Source organism: Squalius cephalus, assembly GCF_949319135.1.
Source record: "Squalius cephalus genome assembly, chromosome: 23".
Classification (NCBI taxonomy): domain Eukaryota; kingdom Metazoa; phylum Chordata; class Actinopteri; order Cypriniformes; family Leuciscidae; genus Squalius; species Squalius cephalus.
This window is the reverse complement of record NC_137144.1, coordinates 1,649,473-1,664,989: the sequence shown is the minus strand read 5'-3', so window position 1 is coordinate 1,664,989 and position 15,517 is coordinate 1,649,473. Positions and strand designations below refer to the sequence as shown.

Below are 15,517 nucleotides of genomic sequence, written 5' to 3'. Positions count from 1 at the left end.
TTTGATAACATTTGCCTTCCATAACAACTACATAGCCTTAAGAACAAGCTTATTTCCAATAGCAAATAAAGCTTTTAGAACAAGCATGTTTCCAATAACAACTAGATGGAACAAGCGTGTCTGATACCCAAACAGAATCAACACTGAACTGACTCAACTGAATAGCGACTATTTACTGTCTTTTTAAAGCTGCGACACAGCAGAAATTATTCCATTTGCACCATGAACGTTATTTCCTTTCTATCACTGGAAGCTGCTTGAATATGTGCCTTATGTGCTATATAAATAAAGGTGACCTGACTCAACCTGATAAGTTAAAGGGTTCGTTCACCCAAAAATGAAAATTCTGTCAGTAATTACTCACCCTCATGTTGTTCCCCCCCGTAAGACATTCGTTCATCTTCGCAACACAAATTAAGATATTTTTTATGAAATCTGAGAGCTGGCTCACTGCTTAATAGGCTTCTAGGCAATTTCATTCTGCCGGTCCAGAAAAGTTAGTAAAAATATCGTTAAAATAGTTCAAGTGACTACAGTGGCTCAATTTATCAAGCGACGAGAATACTTTTTGTGCGAAAAATTAAATAAAATAACTACTTTATTCAACTATTCATTTTCTTCAGTGTGTGCCTCTGACGTGAGTTCACGAGACGCATGCGCGAGAACTGAGATGATGACACAGATGGGTCTCAATGTAGTGTTTAAAATGGCTCTAAAGTGAGCATTTCCTGGATGTAGAGAAAACCAACGAGAAAGCGTAAAAGTGCCTTACCAATGCCACAAAATGAATGGCTTACCTTTCACACTTTCCCATCACATGATCGTGAGCGTCATCTTCTCAGTTCTCGCCAGCTCTCAGATTTCATCAAAAAATATCTTGTGTTCCGAAGATGCAACAAGCAAATTGCCAATGACAACAGATAAGTAACGCACATTGCCAATATGATCGCATGAGGCGAGCCGAAATCAGAAGTATATTATGGCCAGCTGTGACGTGGATTCTTGATCTTCTCTTGATATCCTAGGAGTGCAGATCTCATCTGGACTTGTTCTTGAGTCAGTCACATGAGTATAACTTCAGCGAGTCCATGTCAGTAATGCAGCGATGTGAGAAGCAATGCTAACTCAGTCTCTTCCATATCAGGCAGCTTACGATCACTGCGGAGAATTGCACAATATGACTTCGGGAGTCACCTGTACATCCAGGGTAACCTCACAAAAACACAGCAAACTTAGGCAAAAAAGTGTCTTATGACATAAAGCTGTCACCAATTACATCGCAAAAGACATGGTTCCAGTTCAAGAGGTTGAGAGAGAGAGTTTCAAGCATCTTTTGAATACTTTAGACCCAAGAAACACTGAGTGGACAGAACTTCAAACGGCTCTGCATAAATTGTATGATTCATGTCACCAAAATCTGGCGAATTAACCGTGGAAGGTTTCACATTTTGCCACAACTGATTTATGGTCCAGCAGAACATCTGAGCCATACCTCTCCTTGACAGGTCATTTCATCGACGACACTCGAACACTGCAAGGTCACTGTTTGCAAACATCCCACTATCATGGACAAGACCGACAACAGGACTACAGATTCACAAGTGGAAGAGGCTTCCGTGTTTTAGACACAGGCTTCATTGGTCAGTAATTTGGCAGCTTCATATGAAATGCAATTTAAGTGAAATATTGTATTTGTTAGTATGTTTAAAAATATAAAAAGGAATAATGATATGCTAAGCTGTACAAGCTTATATGCAAACAACTAAATTATAATAAATATAACAAAATATTTATATAAAGTAATATATTATTCACATTAAATTATTATATAAAATAACATATCTATAAGATAATATTGCAATGTCATCATGTAAATACCTGCATACTCCTAAAGCACAGGGCTGCGTTCTCCGAAACTACCTTAAAGGACAAGTTCGGTATTTTACACTTAAAGCCCTGTTTACAGATCGTTTCTGATGAAATAGAACGGTTAAGATTAAAATTTGGACACATGCTGCTGTCCCGAGAATTTTAGGTTTATTTCGCTTCTCCCCCCCACCTACACAATGGCAGTCTATGTGCACTGGAACAATCCTTCCTAAAATGCATTAAACTTTCGTTTACAAAGACGTGAAACTCACCGAGTGGTCAGGGGTGTTCACTGATATGCTCACACAAAAATCGCTGCAAAAGATGCTTTCCAACAGGTTTTATCGTAGTTTTTGTCCAACTCCATTGACTTGAATTGGATGGGCTGTGTGCGGTACGGTATTACTCCGCCGCTTCTTCTTCTGCTTCTTCTGTGTATTCAATGAAATGCCAGCGGTTTGCTTGCAATTGGCAAAGGTGCATTATCGCCACCAACTGGGCTGGAGTGTCTATTATTCAAGCTCTCAACGGAAGAATGTTCGGGTGTGAGACGTTTGGAAAAATAGATCCACAGTTTTACAACGAATGGTAAAACACCTGTTGGAAAGCATATTTTGCAGCGATTTTTGTGTGAGCATATCAGTGAACACCCCTGACCACTCGGTGAGTTTCATCTCTTTGTAAACGAAAGTTTAATGCGTTTTAGGAAGGATTGTTCCAGTGCACATAGACTGCCATTGTGTAGGTGGGGGGGAGAAGCGAAATAAACCTAAAATTCTCGGGACAGCAGCATGTGTCCAAATTTTAATCATAACCGTTCTATTTCATCAGAAACGATCTGTAAACAGGGCTTTAAGTGTAAAATACCGAACTTACCCTTTAACGCTACGTCGTTCTTAAGTTGTACCTTAAGAAGTACCTTATCGTTAATACGTGGTTTCCGAAACCTTCTTAGTTAAGTATACCTTCTGTAAGTCATACGTTCGTAAGGTTGGTCTGGAGCGCTCTTAGCTATACCTTATCGCTGCTGACGGTTCATACCGCTAGTGGCCACCACTACGCAAAAAGCTTTTTTACATCGCAGTTTAATTACACATAGAACATTTTATATGAACATTTAATATAAAATCTGATTTAGTATTAAAATTACATTTTTACTTTACTTTAAAATTTGACACATAAAATACTTAAGTTGTTATAGCCTACACCCAGTGTATGGAAGTGTTTTCATTAATAAAGTTTCCATACACTAATGGTTGTTAGCTTTTTTAATTACTATCCTAAGGCACATCAGCTGGCGAACCATTTGACAGAAAAGGCTTAGGAGTCTATATAAAGAAAGATGAGTTTACACAAACTTTATAGCTATGGCAGCGAGACAGCGAGTACTTGTTTTAAATCAAAGACGGCGCTGTCCGCGGAGCCAGTTAGTGTATGTCAACTACATGGCTGGTGGATAATCAGCATACGTTGTGGAGAACATTAACACACTTATGGCCGTGAGGGTTTGGGATTGCACACTTGCTAAATTATAAACACATACTCATATTTATTTCTGCATGTACATATTTCAATGAGCCCCGATAAATGCAGTTTGTACTATTTCTAAAACGCTTCTTTATAAAGAACATTGTTTTCTCAATACTTTACCTATACCGCTGTGAAGGAAAGAGCGCACAATCGATCATCGAGGCATCGATATCAACGTATTCAGCGCCTCCACCATGGACAGCGCCTGCTAAGGTCGAACTTAAGAAGGTTTACCTTAAGCAACATCCTAAGGTATAGTTCGGAGAACACACGTAGGAAAGGTATACCTGTAGTTAAGGTGTACCTTTTGAGTCTTCGTAGCGCGCTAAGAGACAACGTTATCGGAGAACGCAGCCCAGGAGCAGAGCATAAACTCATCAGAGTCAACAACAAGACGGTGCATGATAGAGAGATTTATTGAAATTGGAAATGTGAAGTAAAGGTGCTCTATGGTCGAGGGTTCATCATTGGGTTCACCATGGCACTGGGGATATTTGGGGATATTTAATTTAACTAATCAATCAACGATACTATTGATCAGCATTACCAAACATGGACGTTCCACTAGAAACAAACATTGATGTATTGTTTTAATTTATTACTGTGAAGCTGCTTTGATACAACCTATGTTGTGAAAAGCGCTATATAAATAAACTTGACTTGACTTGACTTGACTCTTTTCCATTAAAGCGCCTTTGTCTCATGACTACATACAAAATTTGAAAGAATTATCCTACGCATTTCAGCACAGGCATTCCTCAGGAGAGGGTAACACAACAAACTTACCACAGGTGAAAATAATATGCTTTAAATCACACGATAAGTTAACAGCTGTCATGTGACTAACATTTCCTATGGTATTAAACATTCACCAATACAACTCGTTTTCATACTCAAAAACAAAAACACCTAAAAGTCTAAGTCCTCAATCAATCCTGGATATTTATTAGCCTTAAGTTAATAAATCCAAAAAGTCTCTCTTTGGTTAAGTTTTTGTTCTCTTTTTTCTTAGCCCTCATGGCATATTTGTGTTTAGCCAATTAATCAAGAAATCATCTTTTTTGCTCTACCAATATAAAAAAACCTTGCACTTCAATCTATAAAGAACATGGGTGGTTTAACAGTTCATAAATCATATAGATCCTATTTGTTTTTACATCTAGAAAAGTTTTTTCCTGTCACAACATTATCACAATGATTGCATTGATGACATTTAAAACAACCCATAGGTTTATCCCATAACCAGTAGCTTTCACTGTGGTAAATAGCTATGTACTAACTTATTAGCTAAGGTTTTTAAAACTTACCATTGGAAAGTTGTTAAGTCTGTCCAATAATAATCATTAATAATTGTCTTTCCTAAAGGGATCATGAACTGCATGTTTTCATTTGATCATGTGTCCTGAGGTGCACACTTGTAATGCTACTAGTATTTCTACAGTAAAAGCTACCATACTTTAGAGCATGCCATTTTCTACCATGATTTTATCTCTCTGATTTACGTGCTGATTAAAAGGCTGTGTCTCCTTTCACACTTCAATGCAAACGCCCACTGCTATTGGCTAACATCTGTGCATACAAGGTAAGTAGTACTGTGGAACTCATTAGAAGAGTTTTTACTTCATTTAAAAATGTTTAACTATTTAAGATGCAGAGATTAACTCATTCTAAAGAGTGTGGATTATAGCATTAGATTATCCCGTTATGCTGTCCCAAAGTCACATGACTTTTTTGAAGTGCATCGAGGAATTTATTCAGCAAGTGTGTTTCCATCGTAGTTTATGCGATGTAGTAGTTTCTCCAACTCAAACAAGCGCGCGTGTTTTTTTTATGCACATTTTTTTTTAAATTTATGTGCATCTTGCCGTTTCCATCCAGCAGTTATTTATGCAATATCCCAAAGTGTGCATAAAAATAGGTGGATGGAAACATAGCTAATTGGATGACCAAATGGAGCTCTTTTTAAACGTTTCGTTGGTTAAATATTTGCAAAACCCACAGACAGATGTAAAGGGTTAACAATACGAATGATTTAGGGAAAAAAATTATGAAATATGGAAATACAAGGTTTCTGCCCAATACTTAAAATTGCGTTCATTTAGATAGTTTTAGCATTAGACTGAAATAATAATAATAATAATTGATACATATACAGTACTGTGCAAAAGTCTTAGGCACGTCAGTATTTTCACACACACAAAAAAAAAAAAAAAATTTTAAGCCAGGTATTTATATATTTTGCTGTAGTGTGTCAGAAGTAAGTTTACATTTAGAAACGTTCATTTTGCCTGTAATAATCCACTGAGATTTTTCTATGACCCAGGGAGTCAACATGACAAAAGTTGGTATTCTCCACACAGAGATCTCATCTCACCATTCTTGAGTCTGTCTGTGATCTCAAAACTGAGACTAAATCCAGAAGAACTGCGGCAATGTTTCCAAGACACTTGAAGAAACCTCCCTGCAAAGCTACCTGAAAAACTATGTGCAAGTGTAGCTAAAGGCTGTTTTAAACACAAAGGGTGGTCACACCAAGTGTTGATATGATTTAGCTAATAGAAGTTAATTGATAAATAAAATCTAATTATGACATTATTTTTGAAAGCATTATCAAGCAAGTGTGTAAAACTTTTCACGGTACTGTAGCTTTGAAGGAAGGTTTCTTCAAGCGTCTTGGTGACGTTGCCGCAGTTCTTCTGGGTTTAGTCTTAGTTTTTTCTGTTTCTTCAAGTAACCACAGACCGACTCAATGATGGTGAGATCAGATCTCTGTGTGGATCATACAGGCGTTTGTCAGAGTCCTTGTGCATACAAAACAACTCACTGGATTATAAATTAATGGCAAAATAATGTTTGGAAATGTAATTTGAAATTTAGACTGACACGCTATAGCAAAATATATAAATAACTGCCTTAAAAACATGCCTACGACTTTTGCACAGTACTATATATATATATATATAGGCCTGCAGGGCCGGAGTGGGGCCACTTTTCAGCCCAGGAGTTTCAGGCCCAAGACCGGCCCACTTTTTCCATGGTGGAATTCCAAATTAGCACTTTTTCTAAATTGGATAAATGAAGCAACAGTTCAGCTCTTACTATTGTGTAGTTTGTATTAATACCATGGGTTAACAAATAATGTAAAGGTTAAATAATAATTCACTTAGACTTTATAAGAAGCAATTGCGACTTTATTTCACACAATTCTGACTTTATATTTCGCAATTCTGACTTTATAACGCGACTTTATATCACAATTCTGACTCTATATCTTGCAGTTCTGATTTTATAAGCAATTGCTACTTTATTTCACGCAGTTCTGACTTTATATCTTGCAATTCTGACTTTATAAGAAGCAATTGCGACTTTATTTCACACAATTCTGACTTTATATCTCGCAATTCTGACTTTATAACACACAATTGCGACTTTATATCACACAATTCTGACTATATATCTTGCAGTTCTGATTTTATAAGCAATTGCTACTATATTTCACGCAGTTCTGACTTTATATCTTGCAATTCTGACTTTATAAGAAGCAATTGCGACTTTATTTCATACAATTCTGAATTTATATCTCGCAATTCTGACTTTATAACACACAATTGCAACTTTATTTCACGCAATTTTGACTTTATATATCGCAATTCTGAGAAATAAAGTCAGAATTGCGAGATGTAAACTCGCAATTGTGAGATAAAAAGTCGCATTTATCTTTTAAAATGTTTTATTCTGTGGCGGAAACAAAGCTTCCATACCTCCTGGCCTCTTCCTCCCATCCATCCTCCCTGACATGTACCGTTACGGTAGGGCCGGCCCAGCTTTCGGTAGGCGCCGGTGGTGCCGCGGTAGCCTACCTGAGAAAACGTTTTGGAAAAGACTGACTAACCCAACCAACTCTATCGGAGGGGAAGGGAGAACTCCCTCACATGGTACAACCCATGCAGAGGCTGCGCGCTGCGGTGTCAGAATGCGGAACGTGTGTAGCCCATGTAACTAACGTGACATTGAAATGTGACAAAAAAAAAAAAAAAAAAATAATTCCTCGACCGGCCCAAAAGTGAAGCGGCCCACCGGGAATTCTCCCGATTCTCCCGATTACCCACTCCGGGCCTGTAGGCCTGTCACGATTATGAAATTTGGCTGACGATTAATTGTCTAAAAAATAATTGCGGTTATGCCGATTAATTGTCTGTGTTAGGGCTTTGGCGATTATGCTGATTAATTGTCTGTTTTAGGGCTTTGTGCTTCATTCATTAAATAATTGTGATGAATTTAATCCTTTGTAAGTTATCATTTTGCAGTGTAAGATTACAGTTAACACCTTTAAATATTAAATAAATATATTCAATAGCTATGACAATTTGTTTATTAAACTTAGTGAGTGTATAAATCAGCAGCAAAAAGTAATTTTGGAAAACATCTGCACAGTAATTTAAGTGTTAATAAAAACAAATGTGCACAAACCATGATAATATGATACGCTTCAAAACAGAGCGGAACAAAGCGCGTATGCGCATCGCGGGTGCAGAATGATGTGCTTAATGCAACATGGAGTCACAGTGCGCATTTAAAAGTTCACGGCACAAAGCGAAGAAATGTCGAGGGCACAAATCCTAGTGTATATCAGTCCAACAGTTTATTGATCATTTGTTTCTTCACAGTTTTAAACTCCAGTTATTGTGCGTCTGATGCCAATTCATAGTCCTTGTGCTGTGTAGGCACACGGTAGCGAGCGAGTCATTTAGAAACAGCAACTCCAGCAAAATAAAGTCATTTTATGCTAATCCACAGCCCTTTATCTACAGATCAAGCATTATAACGTCAATGTCACATTGGAGAAAGTTTTACCGTGTATCCTGTCGTAACCGGACGACGCGCGCTGTTTGAATGCTGAACGGAATGATTGACAGCTGCAGACGAGTTTGTGAACTTTAATTTAACAATGTAAATATACTACTGTCCCTCACATTAAGCTATGGAATGGCTTCAGATGACTTTGAATATATTGCTAGAAAACGTAATTAGTGCTTGTCTATTTATTTTGGTCCATGACTCCCCCTTGTGCCGTAGGTCTATAAAAGAGCGCAATAATCGCGGTTGTCTGAAACAATCGCGGTTAGATCAAATAATCGCGATCAGACGGTTATTTAATTATCGCGACAGGCCTATATATATATATATATATATATATATATATAATCCTCAATGTAATTGTAATAAGCACATGCCTATGCATAGATATGGCACTGAGTACATGTATTTTCATGTATTTCTGTAATTTTATTTGCATTATTTACTTGTCCAGGGACTGCAGAAGGAAATTAGCAAGTAAATCTGTAGCAAAGCATCTCTTCTCTTGTGAGATAATAGTTTTTTATGCAGTCCCTGACAAATAAATATGAAATAATAATAATAATTCCTCTTACTTTATTGATTTAAAATCCATTTGGTTCATTTGTGTTGTCTCAGTGGGGTTTAAAAGTTCTGCCACTTCCTGCTAATCGATTAATGAAATGTAACTGGATACTGCACATCAGACACATGTAAAATGTGTATGTGTTGTGAATTGAGAAATCATGCATGTAAAAGGTAATGTTAGCATATAAAGAGACTGTCATATGAAAGCAGGAACTACAGATGCGCAGTGCCAGGAGATCGGGTTGGAAAGCTCATCTCAGAAATCTCTTTCATGATACGGCTGTCCAACTGAACACACAGCAACTTTGAGAAGAAAAGAGTACAAAGTCGTACAAACATACAAACATAAAGCTGATCTGGATCTGTCAGACCACTAAACGACTATCACTCCAATAAAACCATTATAATTCATGTTGCTTGATAGTTTAGGCACAAGAAGCTGGTGATGTTTGCAACATATTTAACTCTAATGCTGTGTTATCAAAATCTAAAACATTTTTCAACTCCTTTTAGTCTATTTGATTAGTCTAAACAGTCAGTAGCTTTGAAAAGCTTATTGTTTATCTGGCCAATGGTGTTCAGGTGACCTTCAGCAGAGACACACACTCCATTATGTGCTCGACACACTCGATCTCATTAGTGCTGTTTTGAACATTATTCCTGAAACGTCATGACCGTGTGATGTTGATGAACACGGTAGGATTGTCACTGAAGAGATTCATAAAGCCTATTGACGAGCTTCAAACAAATAAACACTAAAACTGTTTTGATTATAAATGTTTTAGCTGCACGAGCTCATTACTCTACGCATATCAACTCTTGCGTACATCACAAAGTCTCTCTGGTTCACATAACGAACCGTTTAAAAGGAAAACAAGTCCCCGGGAGCGAGCAGCGCGTGCACATTGATGCCGGCTTCACTAACCCGTTACTTAATGCTTCAAAAGTTACAAGCTGCCACATAAAGTGCGTTTGTAAGAGAATGCAACAGCTGCGATGCCTGAGCACTGCTGAAACACTACAGCAACTGCTGGACTAATGGCGCTACAGGAGGACATCAGAGAAACAATGGATGAAGCCTGGCGTCGCGACTCACCGACTGATCCCGAGCCCGTTCCCGAACCCGAGCCCGAACCGAGCAGAAAGTACCAAACCCACATCGTTCCCCGACGGACCGGCCCGCAGCGGGGCAGCAGCTCGCTGGATCTAACGCGTAAAGCCTTCAGTGTGTGCTGTGTGTCCGTGTGTGTGCTCGTGTTGTCGGGACAGTCCTGAATCACTGTGGAAGAAGGGAGGAGGAGGAGGAGAAACATGCTGGAGTGGAGCAGCAGAAAGGCGGAGACACGGAGACATGGCCGAGGAGAGCGGGGTCTCGACAAGGACAAACTCCTTCACATCTACAGACATCACATACTCGCAAACATCTACAGTATTTTCCTGACTTTTCTCTTTGAAATAACATTACTTGACCATAAACGAAGTACTAGAGAAGGTCACACTTTATATTAGGTACTTAGCCTACATAAACAAATAATTAAGTTAAATGTACTTATTGTGTTGATGTTGTACTATAAACACACTGATATTGAGGATGATACAGGTAATATTAGCACAGGTTTACTGTATGTGTGGGTTTAAGGGGTTAACTGTGTCATTATAGATGTAATTACAGATATAATTTCATGCAGGTATCTTTAAAATATAAGTACTATGCAAAAACATGCATGTACACAACCAGTGCATTGTAGCAAATTATTAATTTAAATGTAATTACATAGTTAAAGACACTTAATAGGCTATAAAGTGGGGCGGTTATTTTAGATCACCTATTCACATGATAGCTGTCTGTATAACATTCTTGTCTTTTTTATTGCATGAAACTTTTTTTCCAGCCACCAGAAAAAAGCACCTCGGTATTTAAATAAAGTTATGTCATTTGTTTAATGGAAATATACTGTCGACTACTGTTTTAACCTAGATATCCGTGTTTCCAACCATGTTCTTGGAAGATTCAAACTCTTTTTAATCGAACACATGACTCAAATCATCGGATCATGAGTAGAGACTCCAAAACATCAAATATGGGGAGATATTTTTGGTGTGCCTCTACGGATAGGGTTAGGAAATCCATAATTATCATTGTATTGGGACAACCCAGGGTACAAACCAATAGTATGTCAGTGTGCGTGACAAATAACACAAGTTATATTAATTTATCAATCTTTCCAGGCTTTTCCAACATACATGACAAATGTATCACATTTTATTATCAAGCAGACACACTCTGTCAGTTTAAATCTAGATTAAAATATTTATATTTAATATTTAATCTGGCACACACATAACACACTATTATATCAAATCTGTTAAAGGATTGTTAGGCCAAATAAATTAAATCAACCAGAACCGGGAACTCTTCCCATAACATCCGATGTCCTTGTTAAGAGGAGTGGCATCTATGCTAATATTAGTCTGTCTCATTATTATCCCGAGGTTATTCAAAAATGTAAAGTCCACAGTCTTGTAATGCTGCCTGAATAATCATAATAGTGTTCATCCGTTGGCCAGAGGAGAACTGATCCGACTGAGTCCGGATTCTCCCAGGGGTTTTCCTCCATTCTGTCTCCTGAGCGAGGTTGTGTTGCTTGTTTAGTTGGGGTTTTAAAGACACTTAATGTACAGTAAGATTATTGATCTGACTGCACTGACATGGTCAGGTATTGTCTTCTGAACACAGGGCTGACATGATTGTGAAATTTGGCTGACGGTTAATTGTCTGTTTTAGGGCTTTGTCATATTTTTGTGTGCTTTTCATTATTAAAATTTTTTTTACAAATTGTTATGATTAATTGAAACATTTCTAAATTGTCACTTGCACTGTAAGATTCATACAGTTAAAACATTCAAATATAGAAGTAGTTTATTACACACACACACACACACACGCACGCATGCAAACACACTGTTATTGAACTGATCTGAATCAACTGTGACCTGATGAGCTGAATAATGTCACTTGTCTGCTTCTTGTGAAGCTGCTTTGGATCAGTTTGTATTGCATGGACTATAGAAATAAATGTGATTTGACTTGAATAATATCCATCTGCAGAGCTGCACGTCACATGATTTAAAAAAAAAATACTTGAAATGAGGCTAGATAGATAAATTTAGAAAAATAGGCCACAGGGTTGCGCTATAACAAACAAATTACTTTTTTTATGCTAGCATTAACATGATTTCCTATGAATTGTTGCATCAATCACTATGACATGTTATTGTTTTTAATTTTATATATAAAATGTTTCAACCTTTCTAATATTCTGAAAAAGTACTTTTTCAAGCTCATCATAGGCCTCGAAATCTCGAGAATCTTGTATTATAAACTATACAAAGTTTTTTAGGTTAACATGAACAAACAAAGATCAATTCGATTTTTAGCATCTAACGTTGCAAGATAAATAAATGCTTTGAAGAATATATAGCTCATTGTTAATTCATGTTAGCTAATGCGTTAAGTAACGTTGACTAACGAGACCTCACTGTGAAGTGTCTCCTGTCACTGTGGTTGCGATCGGGATCTGATTGTTTGGATCATCCCTGAATCGAAGCCTGTCCAGGGTTTTCCTCCCGCCTCCGTGAAGATTGGACTGCTATAAAACCAAAAATTGAGATCTAAAACTTTCATTCAAAATGAGGCACAATTGTTGTCATTGATTTTTTTTATTTGATAGGGATAGTTACATAATTATCTCATCTCATCAAATCACTACAATCTGTTTTCATGCAAAACCTATGGTTGTATGTCAGAAAGTGTGGTGTCCTTTTCCTCACTGTACCTCCAATGTTTTCGCATGTCCCCTGCTTCCCCTTCTCATTTTCTGAAGGGCTTCTGGAGCTTTGCACAGGTAGGGATTTTATATGTTCTTTTATTTTTATTTTTTAAAGAAATCAAGTTTTAATGTCTATGCAGCCTTTCCAGACAAACCATGTGTAGATTCATAAGTCGACACCATTGCTGAGTATTTTCTCCTTTAAAACTGCAGTGAATCAAAAATGCGTTTTTGAGACGTCCTGTTTCCTACCGTCACAAACATGTGACCAATCCTGTCGCGAGTGGGGACTGAAAGTTCTCACTGATTTTCTGTGATATTGAATGCTGATTTTTAGTCTGACTCTGAGATGGAGAACGGGAATATAGATTGTGTAACATTAGCAACACATTATTAGCTGTTTGATAACATAGTCAAGCCAAAGACTAATCATATTAATTATCGTTATGTGTCCGACGGTACAGAGCGATACATAAAACGCATTACCATTCTGATACATGGACTTGTAGATGAGCCTGTATAATTTACTTCTGAATCAGTTTCTGCTTCAAACATATACGGCTGAATTAAAGTATTTCCAGGATTTCCACTTGCCATTGTGCAGCGTTTGCTACGGTTGATCGAGTGGATCAGGTAATCGAGCTGCTGTGAGTGAGTGAGTGGAGGCGGGGACTAATTTGTATATTTTTGGTCCCACCTGTACTGAATGAAGCAAGAGTTCAGTATAACATTTAAGCTATTTTAAGGCATTAAGAAACATTTTTCACAGGAAAAACGTTTAAATATGTTATTTTGATTTGGATTTTGAGTTTAAAGAGGTAAAATTATTGACTGCAGGGGGACTTAAAGAAAGTGCTTTGAGTGCCCGGCACTGGCAGACTTGAGACCAGACTTAAAGGAGAACTCCGGTCAATTTTAACATTGAGCTCATTTTTTTGTAAATTTGGAGTGCTGTCAATACAGAGAACAACGACAAAAATCTGTGTTGCCTACACCGTGTTATCCTCTTTTTAAAATTTGCACCCTGTTGACTTCAATGGGACAAGTTTTAAACCTGCTTTTAGCCTCTTAACATCCTTGATGTGTCATTACAAGTGCCCAGCCAATGTGAGTGATTCCTTCAGAGTGAACACGGGTGAATCTGACTGCAGTAGATGTGAAAGATATGAATAAAAATGATAATAAATCAGCCAGCGCTCATACCTGTATTTACATCCTGTTTTCGGTCAGAGTCCACAGTAGTCGATTGTCGAGTTCACGCGCATGATCATAGTTAACTAAACCTATGCGCGTGAACTCGACACTCGACTACTTTGGACTCTGACCGAAAACAGGATGTAAATACAGGTATGAGCGCTGGCTGAATTAACTTCATTTTTATTCATATCTTTCACATCTACTGCAGTCAGATTCACTCATGTTCACTCTGAAGGAATCACTCACATGACCTGTGCACTTGTAATGACACATCGAGGATGTTAAGAGGCTAAAAGCAGGTTTAAAACTTGCCCCATTGAAGTCAACAGGGTGCAAATTTTAAAAAGAGGATAACACGGTGTAGGCAACACCGATTTTTGTCGTTGTTCTCTGTACTGACAGCACTCCAAATTTACAAAAAAATGAGCTCAATGTTAAAATTGACCGGAGTTCTCCTTTAACAAACAGGGCAAATTAGCATGAGAGCGCAATCACATAAAAGTGCTGATGGGAGTGTAAAGTTCAGCACGTGATCTTCTGACGACACACACATTAAAGGAGAACTTGGTAACTTTTTTAACTTAATAAAACTGTCTAGAAATCATTTGGATGGTTAAACAACCTGTTCTGGTGATATTGGTGACTTTCCCCGCTCCCCCCAGCGTTCCCAGGCGGAAAACCAACCTTGCAACTTGGGGACTACCGTCCCGGTAAGATAGAAATTGGAAGTCTCGTGAGAAGCGAGAACGAGAACGAGCGCGAAACACGAATTGCTTTACGGCAATTCGACATAAAACACACACGCATGTATGATGTATTACCAGATTACCCACCTCGGTAGACATAGCTCCACACGATACAGTTGGCTTGCTCCGATCAAAACAAACGCACATGAGCAGCGGTAGAGAGGGGGAGGAGGCCGCCGCAAGTGAGTTTTTTTACGACCGTATTGTGAAATATACGCCCCCCCACAGCTGTAGGGGGAGCTCGTGGGGAAAACATGCGACAACAAAAGGAAAAATCAGCGAAGAAGTGACTAGAGTTCGCTAGAGTTGCCGAGTTCTCCTTTAAAGAACACAGACGCAGCCGGATCATTTCCATAATGACCAACGCAATCTACCAAGAGCCGCGCAAATTAGCATCTGGTTTAAGACATGCTTTTTTGGGCGGTAAATATGTACACACCAGTAAATTGACCAGCGTAAACCTTAGTAAATCACCTTGCATTAAGTATTTAAATACTCTCCTCCCATAAATACTGCATCTGACAGGGAAACTCCTACAAAAGTATTTGCAATAAGATCAGGCGTAAAAATAATGCTAATTATTCCTTTTCAATGCTAATTTTACACTTTACAAATCCTGACAGTATTTTTTTTTACCGCCAAAAGAGGTTTTGCGCTGGAGCAAGCTGGTAGTAAATGACTTGGTATTTTAATCCTCAAAAGCATTGAAGCTTTGATTTTTAAATCAGTAATATCATCAGCAGCTTACATGATGAGAGGAGTTCAGAATCAGTGTTGGTAGAGTAAGTTAAATCATAAAAGCCTATTATTTTACAACACAGTGACAGAAATAAAGCATATTATGTGTGTATGCTGAGATCTGAATCTTTCCACACAGCTTTTCCTGCGAGTTTAACTCACATTCATGGACTCCATGATTGA

General features: G+C 37.9%; 1 protein-coding gene across 1 annotated transcript in view; it reads right to left on the bottom strand.

Annotated features, from left to right (window-relative positions):
* Positions 1 to 10,239, bottom strand: part of ldlrad3 (low density lipoprotein receptor class A domain containing 3) — a 41,993-nt gene extending 31,754 nt beyond the window's left edge. The window contains exon 1 of the mRNA XM_079859035.1: positions 9,920 to 10,239. Coding sequence (XP_079715161.1) covers positions 9,920 to 10,136 — 217 coding nt within the window. The 5' untranslated portion in view covers positions 10,137 to 10,239. The remainder of the gene's footprint in view (positions 1 to 9,919) is intronic.
* Positions 10,240 to 15,517: the final 5,278 nt, after the last annotated feature.